The sequence below is a fragment of the Gekko japonicus genome, unplaced genomic scaffold (genome assembly GCF_001447785.1).
Source record: "Gekko japonicus isolate JY-2015 unplaced genomic scaffold, Gekko_japonicus_V1.1 scaffold53, whole genome shotgun sequence".
NCBI lineage: Eukaryota > Metazoa > Chordata > Lepidosauria > Squamata > Gekkonidae > Gekko > Gekko japonicus.
Window position 1 is genome coordinate 119,432 of NW_015162474.1, and position 21,840 is coordinate 141,271.

At 40.9% G+C, this 21,840-nt stretch overlaps 1 protein-coding gene across 1 annotated transcript in view; it reads right to left on the reverse strand.

The window, feature by feature from the left end:
* Positions 1-2,210: 2,210 nt before the first annotated feature.
* Positions 2,211-21,840, reverse strand: part of LGR5 (leucine-rich repeat containing G protein-coupled receptor 5) — a 140,212-nt gene continuing 120,582 nt past the window's right edge. Inside the window, exons 12-18 of the mRNA XM_015405690.1 lie at positions 13,834-13,899; positions 11,641-11,712; positions 10,098-10,169; positions 8,642-8,767; positions 5,677-5,822; positions 4,230-4,307; positions 2,211-3,298 (exon numbers count right to left, since the gene is read on the reverse strand). Coding sequence (XP_015261176.1) covers positions 2,211-3,298; positions 4,230-4,307; positions 5,677-5,822; positions 8,642-8,767; positions 10,098-10,169; positions 11,641-11,712; positions 13,834-13,899 — 1,648 coding nt within the window. The remainder of the gene's footprint in view (positions 3,299-4,229; positions 4,308-5,676; positions 5,823-8,641; positions 8,768-10,097; positions 10,170-11,640; positions 11,713-13,833; positions 13,900-21,840) is intronic.

Sequence of the window (21,840 nt, forward strand, 5' to 3'; positions counted from 1 at the left end):
AGGCTTATTTATTTACTCCTCAAACTTGTATACAAATGCAAATGTGAGGATCATTTCACTGACATTAAGAAGGATTCCATAGATTCACGCCTAGGCAGCAGAGCTGAGGAAAAACTGCTCCCCCCAAAAAATCTTCCAAAACAAGTAAGAATATTCAAGAGCTAAGACAAGAAGAATTCCAAACCACTGGCAATCGTTCTTAATCTCGATTGTGTACTATGGTGGAACATCTGCAAAGTATCATTTGTCAATAGACAGAGAAGATGGAGGGGGAAAAATGAAATTAAACATCTGATCAACAAGCAGAAAAACAGGAAGCGCTCTAGGAACTCCGGGAGAAATTGGCAGATTATGAAGAGTCTGGCAGAAAGGTGGAAGAAGCAGCTGGAAGAGATGATGGAGGCAGAGTCCAATACTCAACTTATAGTTCAACAACAAGAAGAGTGCCTTGAAATATTGATGAAGGAACATATAAAGGACCTGGAGATGAGGAAGGGCTAAATGCTACTGGAGAAGCTGAGCCATAAACCTAACACTTCCCGCAGCTGGACGGCCAACATAAAAAACCAGCTGGAGAACTTTAATAATAGATAGATGAACGAACAAAAAATGGAAATGGATATGAGGAATCACAACATGGAATTGAAGGAGCTGAGCAAAGGTCCCAACACTCCCATCATCAAAACCCAGCTGAAAATCATTCAAAAACAAGCAAACAAACAGCATTTTCTGCACATTCAGTGGATCAGTCAGCTGGAAGACAGTTACTCAGCTGCATTCAGAGATTAAAGAAACAAAGAAAATATTTGAAGACTAGATTCAGAATCTGGAAACACAGCTGCTAGAGGCTCAGTCCAAAAAGTCTGAGCCTCCAAGCAAAATGGATCTGTCCAGCGGAGAAAGTGAAAACCTGAACATTCAGGTTCTACAGTTGCAGGAGGAGCTGCAGAGGAATGATATAGAGCTGACAATGGAGAAGAAGCAAAATAAAGAGGAGGAGGATGAGTTCGGGGCTCTAATCGAAGACAGCAACATTACCAACTGCCAGCTTTGTTGAGAATTGGACCAGAAGAGCAGGGAACTGCAGTCCCTGAAGTACACAACTGGAACATCAGAATGATGCCTGCAAAAGAAACGTCCCAGAGATCATAGCTTTGGAAGCATCCCATGCTATGTTTAAAGAGACACCACAGTCTAGATCATGTTTGAAATAATTTTGAATTTCAGTATTTATCTCCTTGGAAATATATTGGTTAAATTAAAATGATTTGTCTTTTTAAAAAAAGGATTCCATAACTGAACCACTGTAAAAAAAAACAACCCATGGTAATAAGTATTGTGCAAACCATCAGATCTCTTGTTTAATCCAAAGTGGTTTTAGGAATCTCTCCAGCTGCATGCTGCACTGCTTCAAAAGCCAAAGAGATAAAGGAATATAATGGTCATATAGCTGGGTTTTTGTGCGTGTGTGCATAGTTTCTGCATTTTTCATTTTCTTTCCCAATGATACACGTCAGCTGAGTAAACTTAGGCAGCAGAGAACTGGAAATAATTCAGGTCTCCCCTCCCACAACATTCCAAGCGGCTGTTCCAAGCATTTCTAGCAATGTCAACAGGCTTCCCAGTTTAGAGCTGTACCTTTAATGCTAACAAGATGAACCAGTGTCAGGTGCCAGTCATAACCTATGTTTTCAGTTACTTGGATCTGCTTAACTTGTTTAAGTAGTAGCTGCACATCCTGTTTTTTTTAAAGCCACATTTAAACAAGATCAAATATCTTATATAACTGGGATAAGTACATATACTTGTAAATCTCTAGCATTTTATGTAATAAGACAGGCCTCCTAATATCCCTCTCTTATTGGAATCAGCTTATTAGAAGTTTCACTACAATGGCAATAAATCCCATGAAGGAGGAGGTAGGAGGCTTCTAGCTCAATTTTTTTTTTATTCCCAACTAAGCAACTGAGCCAGTGCTGTCAAAAGCAAGTGGCTTTTAGACATCTTATTGATTCTAATGATCCTTGACTTGTATGTGGAGAACATACTAAGAGGGTATGTATTGAGGTTTTAGGTTTCCAATGTTCATTGTCATCAAACACATGTAATGAAAGTAGACAGTTCTTTGCTTCTTTGCAAAACAAATGCATGCACATTCATTTAATTTTGGATTGAGAACTTTGTAAACCCAGGTACCTTTTGAAGGGAAGCTAACGACATGGAACAAATGTTACTGATGAAAGGTTACAGCTTTCTGACATTTGATAGGATTGTGGCACTAGTGGGTTATTGGTAGGAATATCATACGCTATTCTGGTCCCTGCAAGGGTTACTAGAGCCTGGGTTGAATCACATGACTGTTTTTCTGCATCCTCTGAGTTTACAGACATCATACTGGCATGCTTTGATGCTTTCCATAGAAAGGTTTGCTTTCGAAGGCTTCCAAGGTCTTCCTTGAAATGGGGATTGAAAAGTATGTAAAGAAGTGGGTTTACACAAGAAGGGAGGGGGACAATCACTAGGAGTATTGGTTTAATTACTTCTGGACTAATAAAACTGAGATTTAACAAGGAAGAAAATGATAAGATGGCCACAGGGCAATAGAGAATGCAGTTAGTAAAAAGCAACAAGGCTATGTGCTTCACCATAGAACAATCCCAAATATTGTCCATTTCCCTCTTTTCCAGACTACAGTAGAGCTTTGTGTAGGCTATTGTCATAACAAGAAAACAAAGAGAATTTAACAAGACCAATGCTACCATGTAACTCACAGCAGCTGGCTTCCCAAAAGGCAATGGTATGCAGAGGGGAGAAACCCCGTACTCACTCCCCCCAAGTAATGGAATCATTGCAATGATTGATGCCAACATGAAGCAAAAGAAAATGGCTGTTCTCATGCTAGTAACAGTGAATTTTGTCTCAAACTTTGTAACATGTTTCACAGAGAAACTGCACTCAAGGGCCGCTAAGGTGAGCAAAAAAATGGAAGCCTCTGAAGCAAAGATGGATAGAAGGCCAACAATGTGGCAACCAGTTCCACCTTCCCACCAAGCACCATAGTGAGCAAAGACTCCAAAGGTTAGTGCATCCATACTGGCAAGCACACTGCTAGATGTGCCCATGAGCATGTTCACAATGGCTATTAGTCCGATCAATAGCTTTATGGAGGAAATAAACAGGGATCTGAAGACCGTTACAAGCACCAATGCATTGCACGTGATAGCCAAAAACACTATAGTCCAAACTCCAATTCGGATCAACCAGCTGCCAAATAGGTAGTCACATGGCTTGAAGGGTCCTGCAATGACAAAATGAGAAAAGCTGAGTTAGGTGAAACCTTAGCTGGTATATTCTTTGAGATTCCCCTTTCTGATTCCTGCACTGAGGAAATGAGATAAAAGATTATATGTTGTAAACTTTCATGTCTGCTTTCTGATTTTAGGAGCTGGCTATTTGCCAGAAATCTGTCAACCTCCCTCTCCATGCCTGTTATTAAACACCCACTTGACCAGTTTGTTTGCCTTCTTCCTCTATTTTAACCTCTTTATTGGTTTAGGAGAAAGTGGGCAGGCTTTTCACCCAACATAATGCTTTGTTTGGAATCTGCATTGCAGTTGTGGTCTTGTAGCAGGTACAGGTAAACCTTGCTGGCTATTTTCCATTCTGTTATAGGGCCATCTGCAACTGAACATATGGGTAGGGTGACTGAAGGTGTCTATAGGAAAGACTAATCCAGTAGACCTGGGGATTTGCAATAAATGTTGAAGGACATTCTACATTGGTCTTGACCTCTTAGTCCCAGGTACATAAAAACACACACACACACAAAACCCCATTCCATATGTCAAATTTGATGAATTATGAAAAAACCTATTTTATTTCTGAGGAGACGAAGACAGAACATATGGTAATGGGCTTTCAACTCAGGTCAAGACTTCTTGCGGCTCTGGTAATGTGTACTCATTTCTTCCTCCATGCTTGGACCCTAGTTCTCGGGCTGCAGCAGTGCTGTGGCTATGAGAACTCTTCCCTGACTGTGGCCTTCACTTCCAGATGGAGCCCTCAGAACTATGACTAATATCTTTGTAACTTCACAACAGACCTTTATCGTGTCTGCTGTGCTGGCCCTTTCCACAGTTTATTAGAGGATGAAACTTCATAGCCAAGGACCTTGGTTTTTTCCTTCAAAGGAGCCTCGATGGGAAGACTGTTGACTAGCAGATCTTTACCTGGAGAGGGAGAGCATTGGACTGAATGATGAGTTTTCAAATCTTCATCAAAGTCAAGAAGAAAATCCTCAAAGTCATCTGTAGGAAGAAATATCACAGTATTTAGTAATTTACATTGCAAGGTAACATCTTATGCTAGAATGGCAGAGAACATTTTTTATACTAATCCCATCTTTTTATACTGTAAACATCACCCAATTTCAGAATTTGAATCTACTGATGCTCTTTGGACAGATACTAATATCTAATAAAACAGGCTTTCCCATTTAAGACAAGAATGAATGTTGACTGAAAAACCTCCTTTATCTGAATATCAGCTGTTTGGAAAAATTACACATTTGTTTGTAACCTCTAGCTTCAAAATATAGTAACTTCCTGTACATGGTACTTCCACATATCTGATTTTGTATTTCCTTTGGTATTTGAAACACTGAGGCTATGGTTCAACAACAAATGAAAATGAGATGGAGATGAGGCTATACAGAACGGCCGTCTCCTCTGTCTAATGCAAAAGATTTGGTTAAAAAGCCCATTCAATTCTACGAAGGGAAAGAAACTTTTAGCACTCATAAACTCCAGCAGCTGGCAATGAGAATCTCACTGAAGCACTTAGAGATAGGATGCTATAGCTCTTCATTAATTTGATAATCCCAGAAGCTACAGTATGGCAAATGCAGAAAATCAAATTTGAATGACATTTTCAATTGTGACAGCTGAAGGTGAACTTCTCAAAATCTGCTTTGTTATGACATAATTTTCATTTGCAGCCTGGGAATTCCACGACTGAATTCTGCTCCACTTAAAAAAAATATGCATACTGAGACTTATTGGAGACAAGGCTGACATATTTGGCTATAATCCTTCTTCCTACTATCTGATTTTCTCGAGCAGGGGAATTTTATGCATGGAAAAGTATAGTCACTCGTGTGAACTGTTCATGAGCAGTCTGAGCCCAGAAACACTGGCTGTTTGTGAGAACCAAGCCTATTCTGCCTCCACCACAAATGGCATATGGGGACTGAAGGACTGACAGGCTCTTGGGTGACTGTCAATCTGCAGATGTGTGCCTGGCCCACTTAACCGTGATCTGGTATTTTAGAATAACAGAAGTACCAATTTTGCCTCATTTAGAGTGCTATATATAAATCATATCACAGTATGCAACAGTTACAGATTGGTGTACCATAAAATGTGTGTGTGGAGAAAATATGTTCAGATGACTGACCATGTTATAGGAAACATTCAAGACACTAGTGAATCTGACTTGGAGTAACGGAAAACATTATGTTTCAGGGATGGAATACATTCCTTACTGGGGATTTATTTACATTGACAATCTCCTATCAAAAGGGTAAACTAAGACAGTCATTTTCAATCACTGGCTGCCACATTCCAATCAACAGTAACTATCCTTTACTGCTACTCTGAAAATTTAATTTTTATTTACCATGAGTATGGAATACGCCAGCATCTTTCCTTTGAAATTCATCAGCACTGCTGTTCTCATCTTTGCTCCACTGATTTTGGATTTTGTAGTAGTTGTCACAAACTCCAAAGGCACAGCACTGGTAAGCATAAGGCATTTCTATCATCCTTTGGAAAAACAGACAATATATGGTTACCTACATAAAATGTCTCAGTGACCTGCCTTCTTTGCAAAACCTAACAAATAGTAATTAATATCAGATCAAGGTAATATCAAATCAAGGCAGGTAAATATAAAAAATTAGCGCATTCTTCCAACAGCTTTGTACAGTTCAGCATAATTTGCATATCACAAGTGTCTTATATATATGCATAATAAGACCACAGATAGGTGCCATGGAACCCTACAATTACATTTCTTTGTTTTAGCTTCTATTATCTACATTACTGAAACAGCCTGATCCTACACTAGCATTACCACCATAACAACCATCGGCACTGCATGGGCAAGAAATTCCTACTTCTGATGTAATACAGGGCAGCTATTTAAAAGCACTTGTGACTGCTAGGCACCCCTAAACTTGCATCTTGTAGACTTCTGAGTTCATTTTGGTCATCGAGAATTGTGCACCGTTCTGGAAAACATAACTGTAAGTGGTTTTGAGAAGAAGGACCCTGATCAGGCTGTTGGATAAATAACCTATCATCCTAGAATTGATCGACAAACAAATTACTTTGCTCTCTGAATCCCAAAAGCTTCCATCTAACTGTAGCAGCTCAGAATGGTTTGTACTGATGTGACCTTATGTACTACATCTCTATTGTAACTAGCAGCATCAGCTATGAGTAGCACAAGTAGTGTTCATCCAGGTGATCTTGGAAGCTAAGCAGGGTTGGCCCTGGTTAGTACTTAGATAGGAAACCGCCAAGTAAGTCCAAGACTAGGGATGGGCATGAACTGAAGTACAAACTGAAATTCACCATGAACTCGTGGTTTGAGAACCTCGGTTTGTGCTATTCAACCCTCATAAGCCCCCATGAACCTTCCAGGTGGGTTTGTGTGGATTGTGTCAGATAAACGCTGGCACCGGCAGTGGGGCTTGGAGAAGACATTTAAAGAGACTGCAGTCTCTTTAAATGCCTTCTCCAAGAGGTGCAGCCCTTTAAATGGTTTTTGCAAGCTCTGCCACTGCCACAGCATGACTCACAAGTGAACTGAGAAGCTATTTAAATGCCTTCTCAGTTGACTTGCTGAGTTGTGCTGCAGTGGCGGTGCAACCTTCTTAAATGCCTTCTCAGTTCACTTGCAAGTTGTGCTCTGGCGGTGGCCGCACGACCCAGCAAGTCAACGGAGAAGGCATTTATAGATTCCCTTTAAATTCCAGCAATTTCTTTAGCTCTCCCCCCCCCCACTTCCAAGAAGGAGGGGAGCAAAAGGAATAGTTGAAATGACTTGAAAAAGCCGTTTAAAGGGAACATTCCTTTTAAATGGGGTTTGGAAGATCTTCCCCCCTTCCAGTTTGCTGGCCTTGGGAAACTACCCCCAGAAGAAAGTGTGTGTGTGGGGGAGATTCACAAATGTCACAAGCCCAAACCAGTTCACGAAGCGACGGAGGTTCGTCCCAGTTTGTGGTTTGTGGGACCTCACAAACCATGAACCGGGACAAACCTCAATTTCCTGGTTCATGCCCATCCCTATCCAGGACTGCTATACAGAGGCAGGCAATGGCAACCCATCTCTGAATGTCTCTTGCCTTGAAAACCCCATGAGGGGTCACAGTAAGTTGGCTGCGAACTGATGGCACTTTACAGACACACATGCTGCTACTCTGGCCGAATGGTCCCCAGATTGACTAATGATACTAGTGCAATTTGGCAAACTGTTATGTTGAACCTGTATAAGTAATCCTTGCAAATTACTGTAAATTTTTACGTGCCAGAGCAACCTCTTGTAAGATCAGGCCATTAATAACTTCTCCTCAGAGTCAAATGAGACATTATTTTTTACTTGCATTTGCCATGGAGACTTGGAGCCATATTGAAGCCACAAGTTCAAGTTCTGGTGGTAACTCCTGTGTAAAAAAACCCCGGTGAACCTAATTCTGATCCATGGAGAGAGGAGGAGCTCCTGCCTCCTTTCAGAGTCTTTTTTGGAAGCCAAAATGACCTGGAGGCTGTGGTGGGGGAAGTACTCACTCCATCAGGAGGCTGCATGTGCAATGAATGCTTGTGGATGCAGCCTCCTGATAGGGCCAATAATACCTCCCCTGACAGCCCCTGGGTCACTTCAACTGCTGAAAATGGTGCAGGAGAAAGGGAGAAGCCCCTGCTCGCATTGCTCCATGGTCCCTATCAGAACTGGGCCCATCTGCATTCTTACACAGCATGCCGCCAAGGCCTTACAGCTGCAGTAGGACTACAACTCACCATGGCAAGCGCATGTAAAAAGTAACATCTAGTTCAGTTTTAGTCCAAGTGCATTTTTGCATTCAATGGTTGTAAGAGATTATTTTATTTCCATCCTCCAACTTCCCAAAAGGGTAATGCATGTTTCATTACATCAACATACTCTTTACTTTAATATATATATATACATATATACACATATACACATATATATACACATATATAAATATATATAATGGTAGCTATCAAGCAACAGTCAATAGGAGGGGAGCATGTCCCTATAAAAATAAATTACACAAAGCCATTTTAAGAACTGAATGCAAATATATGTGTCTGTGTGCGCAAAGTGTATTGCTGAGAAGCAGATGTGTTTCAAAGTAAGCTGCTACCAGGGTGTTCAAAATCAATCATATTTTCTTGACACAAAAAAGCGGTAAGTCTATAATTTTTAGCATATATATCTTAGTTTCAATACTGTGGTTCAAAGACTTTGAAGAGGAAGCAACACACATTATACAGTGACACTCCTCCCCTTGCACATGAACACAAGTGTGCCTTATTAGTTTTAATGAGGTACTCACTTGAGTTCTGGAAAGTTTTCAGATGATATCAAACTCTGAAGTGCATGATTTCCTGTTAATTTTAGATGAGTTAAACCATAGAGGCCAGTTACAGGAAAAGATGCCAAAAGGTTGGATGACAGATCCCTGTAAAATAACAAAGAAAATCAGTTTACCATTGTAGAAGGATTTTTTTTTTGTCCAGAAGAAATCTGTTATCGCCATAGATTAATAAATTAGCAGAAAATCTATTCAGCATCCAAAAGATTCACCAGTTTACAAATCTGGATTCACTTAAAATATGGCTTTTGTCTTGGGTTCCTGGTAAGAGTCTATACTGTAGTCACTGTAGAGCACATTCCACCAGGACGTTCTACTTTCCAAGCTGAATGAAATGACTGGGAGCAGTGAAATGCCATGTTAGCGGATTATCTCCATAGCTTTTTATGAGCTGCATCAAGTGATTCTCTTCCATTGGTATGGATCTTCTTTCTTTGGAAGATTTACCACTTAGCAGAAGGGAACCTTTGAATCCAACCCATTGTCAACAACTGAAGTTGTTGTTATATTTTTTTACATTCCCAGTTAATGATTTTGTGTACCAGTACTTCTGCTAGTGATGTGGATATGTGACCTATAAGGCAAATCTGAATATTACCCTAAACTTCATAGCAGGCAGGATTAATATGCTTCCATATCTCTATGGTATTTATGCTTACAGTCTATGGATATTACTGAGGGTGAGGTGCAGACTCTTCCCTTGCTTTGGAAAGAATCCTGGGAACCCAGATTGCTTTGCCAAACATTCTCCTGGCATTCAGCAAATTAACTTGGAACCCAAGCTGGATTAGAGCAGACTGGGTCCTACCACGGCAAGGGTTCAGGTCAAGCATTGTACTGGGCCTCCAAGAATCTGTCAATGCTACCAAAACATATGCAGGAGCATGTACAGATGCTGGAAACTACAGGAAATGCAGACCATGTAGACATTTCCCTTCAACTCCCAACAGCTTTAGATATACCATGAATGCTCACAGAGACATATATAGTACCAGGAATTCCTAATACAGCACTCAGTGTGAGCAGTTACCACTAACCCAATAAATCAGAGAAACAGAGTGGGAGCAATGCAGAGGGTGCTGGGACTGAAATTAATTTGATTAAGATTGGGCCCATATTCCACAGGGGCTAATCTGATTGGGGGGAGGACAGATGCAAAGTACCCAGGTGCCCAGTTTCTTGCTCTATCCTTGCCTTGTCCCATTTATGGATTCTGCAACGGCACTCATTGAAATCAACTTCAGTGTAGAATGAAAAGACTGCTATTCTGGCCAGATAACTCTCTGATTTTGCATATTATTCTTTAAATTGTCCTCATTTGTTTTATTCTTCACTTTAATGGAGTTTTGCCAATGAATATTTGTAGGATAAAAATGGGCTTCTATTAAATATTAAAGAAAAATAAGCAGATACTTACAGTTTAATTAGGGACTGTAAAGAGGAGAATGCATTGGCCTGGATGGTTGATATTTTGTTCCAAGCCAAGTTGCTACAGAGAGGATGAAAATGATACATGCTTAGTAATGGATTTACTTAGACTCTTTTAAACTTAAGAAAAAAATAGCTTCACCTGTTTTATAGGCTGCACTCTGACATCACAGCAAATCTCTATTTACTTATGATGGGCTTGAGCCTGGATTGTTTGCCAGTCTCATGCACTCCCTCCTTCCCTTCATGCACAAAATGCAACTAAAGGCTCTCTGGCTTTGCAAACCTTGAATCAACTCCGTAAGTTGCCTATTCAGACATCACAGCCAAGTGAAGTTTGATTCTAGGATTTTGAAACCAGAAATCTTTTAACTTTGTTGTACTCGTCATGAGGCAAGGAGGGAAGGAGCATGCAAGCATGGCAAGCAAGGTGGGTGTTCGGCTATCATAATCCAACTTTAAATACAGCCATAGCGAAAAAGAGAGAGGTATACTCAATTTAAAAGTCACTAGACTGAATTAAGAGTATTGAAGTCAATATTTTGTTTGGTAAATCTCAGTGTATGAAGTCCTCCTCTGACCAGACAGCTATTTATTGATTTATTTGATTTATAACACACACAAAATAGAATTAAAACATAAAATAGATAACAAAACTGATAAATACAAATAAATACAAATAAAACAGATTCTAATTAAAATTCAATCAGTCATCAGCTCAGGAACAAATCTGGACAGATAGGCAGCTCGCCCATTCTCTTAGTTAATTAAATGCTGCACAAAACAAGGCAGACTTCCATACCCTACAGAACCTTAACAGATTCTGTACAACATGAATGTCCTCGGAAAGCTGGTTCCAGAGGCAGCCACTGAAAAGGCCCCTCCCCTAGTAGACGGCAGACCTATTGGCACACCTGGGATAATCTTTCTATCTCACACAAGCATCTCCTTCTCATCCATGTCTTACACCCTGTGCCTCATCTCTCTCTCCATCCTTTTATCCATCTTTCTGTGCTCCAATTTTCACTAATCTCTTTCTCTCCCCATCCTCAGCATATGCACTCTTTGTGGCAATATTTCACCGCTAAACGTATGCAATAGACGATAATGATTTCATCTGTTTTTAAAATATTTTATTCAAACATTATCCCTGTTACATTCACTGTGACTTCCTATTTGTGTACATTTATATCGTCTGTCCCCTTTTCATCAAACTTTTATCTATGTAAAACTCACTCTGCTTTTCTGTTCTGTGAATACCAATAAAAGTGTTTTGTTTGGGTTTTTTTTTTTAGAAATGTCTACAGGCAGAAGCTATTTCAAGTGGGTTTTTGTTCATGGCTGTGTGAATTCACTGCTGGAAATGCTCAACGTCAGAAAGTTTGTTTTGCTTTGACAAATTTAACCCAGTGAACTGAATGATCAAAGGGGAAAGAATTGAAAACAAAACATGTAGGAGAAGGCACAAGAAAGAAATGTAAGTTTCTATGTTTCCGAACATCAAGGTGAACAGCTCTTATGGCAGTACTCACAGAGAACGCAGGGCAACCAGCTGCTGGAATGTGCCTGCTTCGATTTTGTAGATGTCATTGTGGTGTAAGTCACTGTAATGGTAAAAATGGCTGTATGTAATGTAATATTTGCAGAATTTTAAATCTTGACTAGAATCCAATGAGAGATGGACCACCTCCACTCATGTGTTGCTGCCCGAATTCTGAGATCATCTGGCGAGGCTCTCCTGTGGGAACCTTCACTTGCACAGATGTGTCCAGCAGGGACCCACACAAGGGCTTTCTCAGCAGCAACCCCTACACTCTAGAATTCTCCTCCTCATGAATTTTTTAAAAAAAGAATTGTATTAGTTTATATAAAGAAGAGCGGGAAGGGGAAAAGAGAGAGAGAGAGAAAAATATAGTATACAAAATTCCAATTTAGTATTCTGCATGCATATCTTATTGTTACAATTTCACAGCTATATCATCTATTGTTGTTGTTATTCTTCTTCACTTAATCTTGTTTTCTCAAAATTTGAGTTTTAACCAGCTTGAGTTTTCAGGCCTTCCAGTTTTAGCTTCAGATTGATCTATTTTCAATGGTCTTTGAGTAGTGCCATCCCTAGCTTTTAGTTCTTTTATTTTATGCTGTTATGTGCATTGTCTTTTGTTTTACGGTTGTATTTCTATAATTATATCTTTGTGTAGGTGCCTTTGGTGTTGTTTTTCCATAGACAGGTGGCACAGTAATCTTCCAAATATTCAGATGGGTCCAATAGCTTGGGCCTGACTACGGAGATTGTTTACTTTTTATTCTTCAAATAGCAAAACCTCCCTGTCCCTATACCAAATCACAAATTACTTTTGAAAGTTCCCCAGATTCAATAGTGTTTTCCTTTCTCGCATGGGGGGGGGTGATGCTGGCTGATGTCTGAGTTTGCAGTTAGAGCACAAGCGAAATTTACTGAGGCTGCTTCTGCACAGAAGTGATTTTCTGCATAGCTCTGATTGATGCTATGAATGCAGAGGCATTCACAGTGGCAAAGAGGGTCTTTTTATGTTTGTTTTTGTCTTTTTCTCTTTTAAACCAACTAAAAATATATATTTAAAAACAACCACAGTGGCAAAGAGTGTCCACACAGCAGCTTTCTCCACACTTCCCATGCCTCAGTCTCTCACAGCTGCCATTTCCTTTCCACACTGGGTAGTGCTATATCACCAAACTATTATGATCTATTGCCATGACCTACTACTTCTCTCTCACCTAATCACTCTCTCTCAGCCTAACCTCCCTAACAGAACTGTTGTTAGGATAAAATGGAGGAGGTGGAGACCATGTATACTGACCAGAGCTCCTTATAAGGGATAAAAATGCACTAACTAGATAAATAAAATGTGAAATAATTGCACAGTTCTTGGAACTGTAGTCACTGTTTGGGCTTCTTCCAGAATTAGAAGCACATTAGCTGTTAGAACAAGAATTCCCAATTTTCTCAGGCAGAAGGTACACCCTACTCATCCCGTCTCCTTATCCTGAAGGAAGAGACGAAAGCTTAAGACACTGCTACATACACAAAAGCCAATGGTTGGAAAGGGCAAAAGAGTGTTGGTAGGCTTGCCAAATGTGCCCGGGGGGCGGGTAACCCCCCGCTTCGGAGCCCCCGATTCCTGCCCCGCCGGAATCGGGGCTCGGGGGGAACCCCGCCCCTGAAGCTGCGTCACCGGAGGTGACGCAGCCACGTTGCCGACGTTGGGGGCGTGGCCGAGCTCGTCGGGGGGGAAAAACATATGGTTCCCCCCCCCCGACGAGCTCAACCCCACCCCCAACGTCCGCAACGTGCAAATTATTTGGCAACCCTAAGTGTTGGGGAAATCCTGAATGATGATCTGTAAGGAAGGCCTCACATCCTCAATTGACATCTAAAATTTTCCCACTGTAATGAAAATCCCATTGGAAGAATACTCTAAATGGTAGAAAGCGGCCCCTCCCCCATCGTTAAGGTTATACTGGACTTTGTTCTCTGATGGAGCACACATTCCATTAAAGAGTCAAAACAGGAGTACATGTTGTGATTGATAAAAGGGCATCAGACCTAATCAAAGGGTGCACCTATAATACAAGTTTTGAATACAGACTTTCAAAAATCCTGTCCCTTGTGTATATGAAGCTGTCCCCTCTGCTAGAGTGAATAGGGAAACCTGTTCCATGTGCATATATGTATCAAATCTTACATTTTCTGAAGTTTTTCACAAGCAGTAAAAACTGGCAAGTCTTCCAGCTGATTATAGGACAGATCTCTGCAATACAAAAGGCAGACAAAATAAATTATATGGCTCTGCTATAAACAGGAAAAAAACATGTTCAGATTGCTGTTACTTTCTGAAAAAAGGATGGTGCTGGAAATACTGCTGGATCCAGCTTTCTTCCAAAGCAGGACTCTTACTTCAATTGTTTCAAATAATCTGTTAGATACCATTTTGCTAGGACAATCTCATCTCTTTAGCTGCAATCACAGTGAAATTCAATTAGCTTCCCAGACTATACTTCAAACTAAATAGTCTTGCCTCTGACCTCTAGAACTGCCATATCTTTAGCTAAGGCAAATGGTTTAAGGAACTAGAACTAACTCTGAAATCAATCACTGCAAGGGGGAAAAAGCCCTTCAAATGATTTAAGCCAAAACTCAACAAATTGCAGAATAACTAAAACATCTGGACTCATTTAAAGTATAATATAACTAATCAAAAACAAGCCATGGTAATTTGCAGAAATTGCAGAAAGAAGAAAGAAAAAAGGGAAATAGTTTTGCATCAACTTTAATAGAACTTCTGTCTGCTTAAAAATTATGAAACTGGACACGGGGACATGTCCTGCTTTTTAACCTAAGATGGTAATGTTTTATGCCTCTGTCTAATTTTTTAAGATCAGTGCAGATTTACATTGTTCAAAACCAAATTCTGTTTGTATGATTATGATGGTAAATCCTTCCCTCTTGGCAGAGAACATTCACTTCCCGTAGGAATGTGGGAAGCCACAAGAATCAACCCATAACAAGGACTAAAAGAGGTCTACCACACACTGAGCCAGGGAAAAGGAAAATGTGGCAGTGCACCTGCAATCTTCTCCAGAAGTTTAAATGGCAGGGGCAGATGGTGGAACTGTGAGGAAGAGTTTCTTTCTTTTCTTTTTTTTTTGGCATCCCCGGAGGAATATTTTTATTATTTTTTTTAATAAGACTACAAAACTACAAAGAAAATATAAGGGAGGGGGCTAACATCTAAGGATAAAGGATAGATAACCACACTACACTAAAAACCCAAGAGGAGGAGATCATATCCATGTTAATCTAAATGTTATTAATAAAAGTGTTAATATAACAATATACATGTACAGTTCTTGTTTGTCTCGGCTTCAATGTTAATATGTTAGTTGTGTGAGAGAATTTTCTGAGCGTCTTCATGTTAGTTGCTTCAAAAGGCAATTTTCAGAGCCCTTCTGCCTTTACTTTGGTTTTCTGTCTCTGAAATCTTTCGTTGTGCCTGCACCCGTTTCCACGGCAGAGTCCTCTTCCATTCCAGAGGTAGCAGAGTCACTTGATTTCGATTCTTCATCTTTGGATTCCTCTTCCATTCCCAACTGGCGTCTCAGAAATTCTTTGGCTTTGAAAGTGGAGTCAATCTTTTCTCTTTTGTCGTTGATTTTAAAGATGACACTCTCTGGGATTGCCCACCTGTATGAAATTCCATTGGTTTGAAGAAAAGAAATTAAGTCCTTATAGCTTTTCCTCTTTTGGCAAATTTAAAATGGAATGTCTTTTAAAGTTTTAGTGTTTATATTCCCCATTTTCAGTGGAGTTGCTGAAGTTGCTTTTAAAATAGCATCTATGGTCTGTCTTCTTGAGAATCTGACCACAATTTCTCCAGGGAGGCTATTTTTTTAATACAATTGGAGTATGCCCTATAAGCAGTCTCCATCTCCTTTACCAGTTCATCCACTGTTAAGCCTATTACTGGAGCTATGATCTCGCTGAGCAGTTTCCTCAGATCCTCTGTTTGCGATTCCGGAACTCCCTGGAATCTGAGAATCATGTTGGCTTTTCCCATTTGTAGCTGTAGCAAACGGTTTTCTTGGAAGTTTTGTTTTGCTTCAACTTCCCCAATTCTTTTCTTCATTTTCTTGTTTGTGGTGTCTATCTCTTTAATTCTCTTGGTCGTTTGTTCCACCTTCTTCACCGTTTCTGCCAGTTGTAGCTGCTGGGATGCGAAGTTTTGATTCAGCAAGGTCAGTTGCTGGTTAATACCATCGAGTTGCTTGAGCATATCCGCTAACATTTTCATGATGTCTGCTCCCTCTCTGAGGAAGAGTTTCTGACCACCAAAATGAACACTGGAGGGCAGGAGGCATTGACAGAGTAATGTTCCAACCCGTTGGCAGGTGTGATGGATTGCACAGAAAAGCAGGTTTTTAAAATACTGCTTGAGTCAGGGAGTTCAAGAGTTAATCTTCCCTGGAGAGAAGAGTTTGTGTGATCGGCTGCTCTACATGCTCTCTGATTGGCCGGCATCAGTTTAGAGAGGAAATATAACAGGTGATCTGGAGGGAAAAGATTCATTTACCTTTTGAGTCACTTTTGGTCTTGGTCTGAAAACTAATGTCTGGATTAGTAGCCAGAAGGTTTTGTTTCTGAGGGAAGAGACTTTGGGAGTCAGCGATTTCTGTCAGGGAACTGTCAGAAAATTACTTCTATAGAAAGAAGAAGAGGGACTCCATTGTCTAAGATATACTAAAACTAATCTGAGGGAGAATTCAGATCCTCAGTCAAGAAGGCTACAACACTGCTTTATACAGACATACAGTACTGGAAGAGGAATTTGGCAGGAGGTTTGAGGAGTTAAGAGAGAACTCCCAGGCAAGCCAAAAAGGAAAAGGAATTATTGCTTCTTAGGGACAAGAAAAGTAATTTCTAGCCAGTAGGAAGGGGTTGGGAAGAGAACCCTGGGGTCTATGATAAAGGGGAAGAGCTTAGACACCTCAAGAGTTTCTGGAAAGCTATAATATCAGAATGGAGAAACCAGATTTCTAAGGGGAGAAATCTAGGAACTATAATCAAACACTATTCTCCAGAAGAAACAATAATAAGAACTGTATTAGTGCTGAAATATATAAACAAAGTACCTCTCGAAGAAAAGAACTAAAAAACCTTGAAATTAAACTACAAGTACTCCCTTGTATGATCTAAACTTTCAAATCTGTATATAGTCTGAAGCTTTATCTCAACCTTTCTAAACCCTGACAATCTCCTATTATATATACTCCCTACTTGTTCAATAAAATATTACTTCTGTTTTGAAAGTTACTTTGCCTCAAGTATCATTTCAAAAAGGGCTTAAATATAAGACAGCTCCTGTATTTTTCCTTATGTTCCTGTGCTGGGTCAGAAGCCTTAACTAATATCTGTGACAGGGTGGGACAGTTAAAGCTTATAAAATAAAGAAGAAACACATGCTATTGAAGGGCGGCTCGGTCACTATGGGGAAGTAAAAATATTTTTGGTGGAAAATCTGACTGGGAATGGGGGAGAGTCAGAGGTCTGTCATAGCAGGGTACTGTAAAATGGTCAATGCAGAGACTAGACAAAGAACAGCTCTGGAGAAATGAATTCTTAGACCCATGGCAATCTTTGCATTTTTCATGGCCCAGACTACAGCAGGACTGCCGAGTGCCACCATGGACTCCCCCATATGACCCTGATCCAAAGCAAATATCATAACAAAACCAGTCATTTGGCTGGCTGTTACCATGTGTGATCTATAATAAGAAAAAGATCTGCATGTCCATCTATTGGTGGCAGGCATAACTCATAAAAAATAAAAGTAGGATCTGGGAAACTTAATGTGCCTCACAGGATTGTTGTTAGGGTAAAATGGAGGAGAGGAGAATTATGTAAACTGCTTTGTGTGTGTGTGGGGATAGAAATTGGAAGTGGGGATAGCTGAATCGCAGATCAAAAAGAGAGCAAAACAAAGAAGGTGAAAAATGTGGAAAAGAGTTAGACAAATGTAGGAAAAGATAACAAAAGGCTTTTATTTATTTTTTCTTTTTGCTACCACACACTAACAGGGCTGCCCCTTTGCAAGATCTCACTGTGCAGGAGCTGGGTGGAACTAAAAGAAACAGCAAGGACTGCAGCTAGTCCTGGATAGTCTTGCTTTGCTCCAGTGCTAGCCTGGCTGATGGGTTTAGAAGGACCTGATCAGCAAATGGTTTCACTCAGCCCCCTGTACTAAAAGGCCCTGCCAGCAGACTCTTAGTGCATTTTATCATGCTCTGCCTTCCCTGTGCCTCTAGTGGCTGCAGGTAGAACTGCATTAGAATTTTTTAAAAATTCATTCTGTCAATGCAACATGGCGCTGGCTTCAGAGGCCCTCCAGCTGTCTTGGCCCCCCGGAATTGTTTCCTCAGTCCCCCCTGTTGGTGGCCATGGACTGGAGGCGTAACTGCTGTAGTTACTAGTTAGACGGGAGACATTGCAGGACTAAGGCTATAGGCCATTTCCCAAACTGTGGCTCTGAGTACGCCAAGGCAGAATATCACTCTTTTCTCAAGTAAATTAGGCTCAGCTTGGGCTTTAACTAAGGGAAGGATGGCACAATCAATGCCCACCCGAAGGAGCCACCTGGTCAGGTAGGTGGGGTTTTTCCTTTTCTTTTCCCCCCAACAAGCAAAGTTGGCCTTCCTTTTACAATGGATAACATTATCTCAGACATGGCCTTAAACCTGCTTTTTAAAAAAGCCAATTATTTAAGCAATGACAGTGTTTTAGGCTGTGCTGCTGACTATGAAGCAGCTAGTATTGTAAGACACATTTTGAGATATAGGAAAATATTCTTAAAGTTGCACCTACAATTCTGGAATTTTTTGGTATAATTTTTTTCTCATAACATTCACAACTTCTTCTTCTTTTTTTTTTTTAAAAAAAACAACCTGGATTAATCAATAGAATTTCAATTTTAGGAGGTACATTCCAACTGGGTTTTCCACAGATGCCATATGACTACTAACTCTACTACAGGGTCCCCATCTTCCCACTGCCAATCAGCTGGGCAGCAGGAGGAAATGCTTGGGTGTGTGCGATCCATATCTCTGGCATGGTGGCGTTGCTTCCAGCACGGCCCTGCAGTGATGTCATCATGCCAAGTGACACTCTAGCATTCACCCCAGCAATGTCACTTCCTGTGGTCATGCGAGAAGTGACATCATTGTGCCAGGCTCACTGATTGCCCCCACCAAACCGTGAGTACCTGCCTCCCCCCATCTCCTATTGGTTGCTACAACGTGCATGGCAGCATTCTAATATTACAACAGTGGTACTCACTCAGAGGCTTGCAGAGAACCACATACGCAATTATCATAAATCAAAAAAGCCACATGATTACTGCATGTCCTATGCACCAACATACCAAACGTGCACATGCAACAATATAAGATATAACTATTAAATATATAACTGTAACACTGGCTGCATCCACGTGATTTTCTGGGCCCTTTACTTCCATCGTTCACATGGGGCTTGCAGCTTTCCCATCCTCCAAACTGAGAGCCAGTTTGGTGTAGTGGTTAAGTGTGCAGACTCTAATCTGGGAGAACCGGGTTTGATTCCACACTCCTCCACTTGCACCTGCTGGATGACCTTGGGCAAGCCATAGTTCTGGCACAGCTGTTCTTGAAAAAGAGCAGTTTCTGTCAGAGCTCTCTCAGTCCCACCTACATCTCAGGGTATCTATTGTGGGGAGAGGGAGGAAAAGGAGTTTGTAAGCTGCTCTGAGACTCCTTTAGGTAGTGAAGGGTGGGGTATAAATCAAATCTCCTCCTCTTCCTCCTTCACAGCAGCTTTTTTGAGGTGCCAACCACAAACACCACTGGGCAATGGCTATTCCCACTTTCTTGGAACATAGGAGTGGTGTCACATTGGGGAACAGTGCTCAGAAGACCCACATGTGTTTTGTCAGAGTTACCTATGGCTCATCAACCATTGAGTGAATATCACTATATAGAAATAATGTGCTCTTTCAAACTGTTTTTAAGACATAAATGTGAATTTGAGGCACCTGTATACTCGTATATATGACCTGTTGTGGTAGAAATAGTTTGATGATATAAAACTTACTCATTTGGGTGTTATTTCATGCTTTGTAGGATGGGTAGCAATGTTTATTGCTCCCAATTTCAGTAATGCAAAAGCAGTAAATAGCTGGTAGTATTTTTTATGTTACTGTGTTAAATAGTACTTCTATAGAATTGCTTATAATGACCATGCTGGGACTATGATGGCCTGTTACAATTACTGTTATTAGAAAGTTGGCCAAGGAAACTTATACCAGATACATTCACCATGATGTAGCCTCAAAGGAAAGTATAGTTGGCCCGTTTACAAAGAAGCAGACAGAATGATTACTTTCGATAGTGATTAGATGAACTCTTCAGCATTCTTACAAATGACAATAATGTATTAGTTAATCCTTTTAAGCAATACCTCTCCCACACATCTTGGGAATACTGTTCTTCCAATCAAATAAATATGGCTGAGAAAGAAAATAAAGTTCACATAACCAAAATACCTAAGCAAGGCTAATTCTTGCTTGAGTGTATGTTTAGTATAAGAACATCCAGCAAGGAGCAGGGAATAAATCCTTTTGCAAATTAGTACCCAACTCTGCAAAACATGTCTGAGCCCAGGTCACACTTGAGGTGGAGGGATGGAGATAATATTTCTCTTCTCAAGGAGAAATATTTCTCTTCTCAAGGAGAAATATTTCTCTTCTCAAGGAGAAATTTTTCTCTTCTCAAGGAGAAATTTCTCTTTAGACATTTGGTGATTCTTAAAAAGCATTTGAAAAATAGAAGAAACTTGTCTCCCACTGGACAAATTCTTAAAACCTTGGGCACTTCAGTAACTCAGCCTTTTTGTCTGATTAGATATACATGTAATATTGCTTGCATATCTTATTCCAACAGAATACCTATTTCATGTTTTTGATATACTGGGACCCCGGTCACACGGGTCAGATATTGTGGGGGGGGAGGCGTGGCTAATTGCCCCGGAGGAAACTAACTCGCGGCCGCCCGAGCACACGTCCCGGTCAAGGTCCCGTGGTTAGGGGGGAGATGCCGACCAGACGGGTATCCTGCAGCGCAGCACAGAAGCCGTGCTGCGCGATTGCACTAGCGATCGCTCTTTGTGCGCATGCGCTGTTGGGCGCTTTTGTGCGACCTGCGGAGACTTGGGAGACTAAAAAAACCCTTGTGTGCGACGAACAGCAGCAGGCGCCGGATGCCACGTAAGTCCACCGGAAACGCGATCAGACGTCCGCCCTTCCGGAAACTAGTACCTCGGAGGTACTAGTTTTTACTCCGCATCTTTGGCAGGAACCTCGGGTTAGCCACGGGAGCTCTACGCTTCCCAGATGTTGCGGTGTGATCGTGCCCGGAAAATCCGCCTACCATCCGTATCGTCAGTGCAGCAAATGCTCCGTGTGACCACAGCCTTAGATATATATTGTACAAATGCCAAATCTCAGCAACTACAGTCACATAAAAACAAGTCTCTTATTTACATGTCGATATATCCATGGAACAAGTTAAAAAGGAAATGGTTCATAAACCTTATCCTTTTTCATTTTCAGTGAGATCAGTAGACAATAAACAAAGTCAAAGTTATTCCTCAAGACCTCATCCAAGTGCACCATACACATTCATAGCTGAGCAAATTTCATCTCAGTTCTCCCATGTCTAAAGATTTGCCTTCACTGGGGCCTGCTCTCAGGCAGATGTTTTAAAGCTTCAGTTACTACTGTCTAGTCACGACTTGTTAGATAACTAATTTGTGACTCACAAAAGCTCATACCCTGCCACAAATTTTGTTAGTCTTTAAGGTGCTACTGGACTCTTGCTCTTTTCTACTACTAGGTAAAGGTTTCTTTTGCTCAAAAGCCAGTCGAATCTGACTCTAGGGGGCGGTGCTCATCTCCGTTTCCAAGCTGAAGAGCCAGCACTGTCCGAAGACTTCTCTGTGGTCAAGTGGCTGGCATGACTAAACGCCAAGATGCCCAGAATGCTGTTACCTTCCCACTACAGACAGACTAACACGGCTACCCATCTTCCTCCTAGCTGGTATTCTCTCCTGCAGGGTAAATGATTTCATTGGACCACCACTAAGATCCTCTATGTTTGCTCTTCCG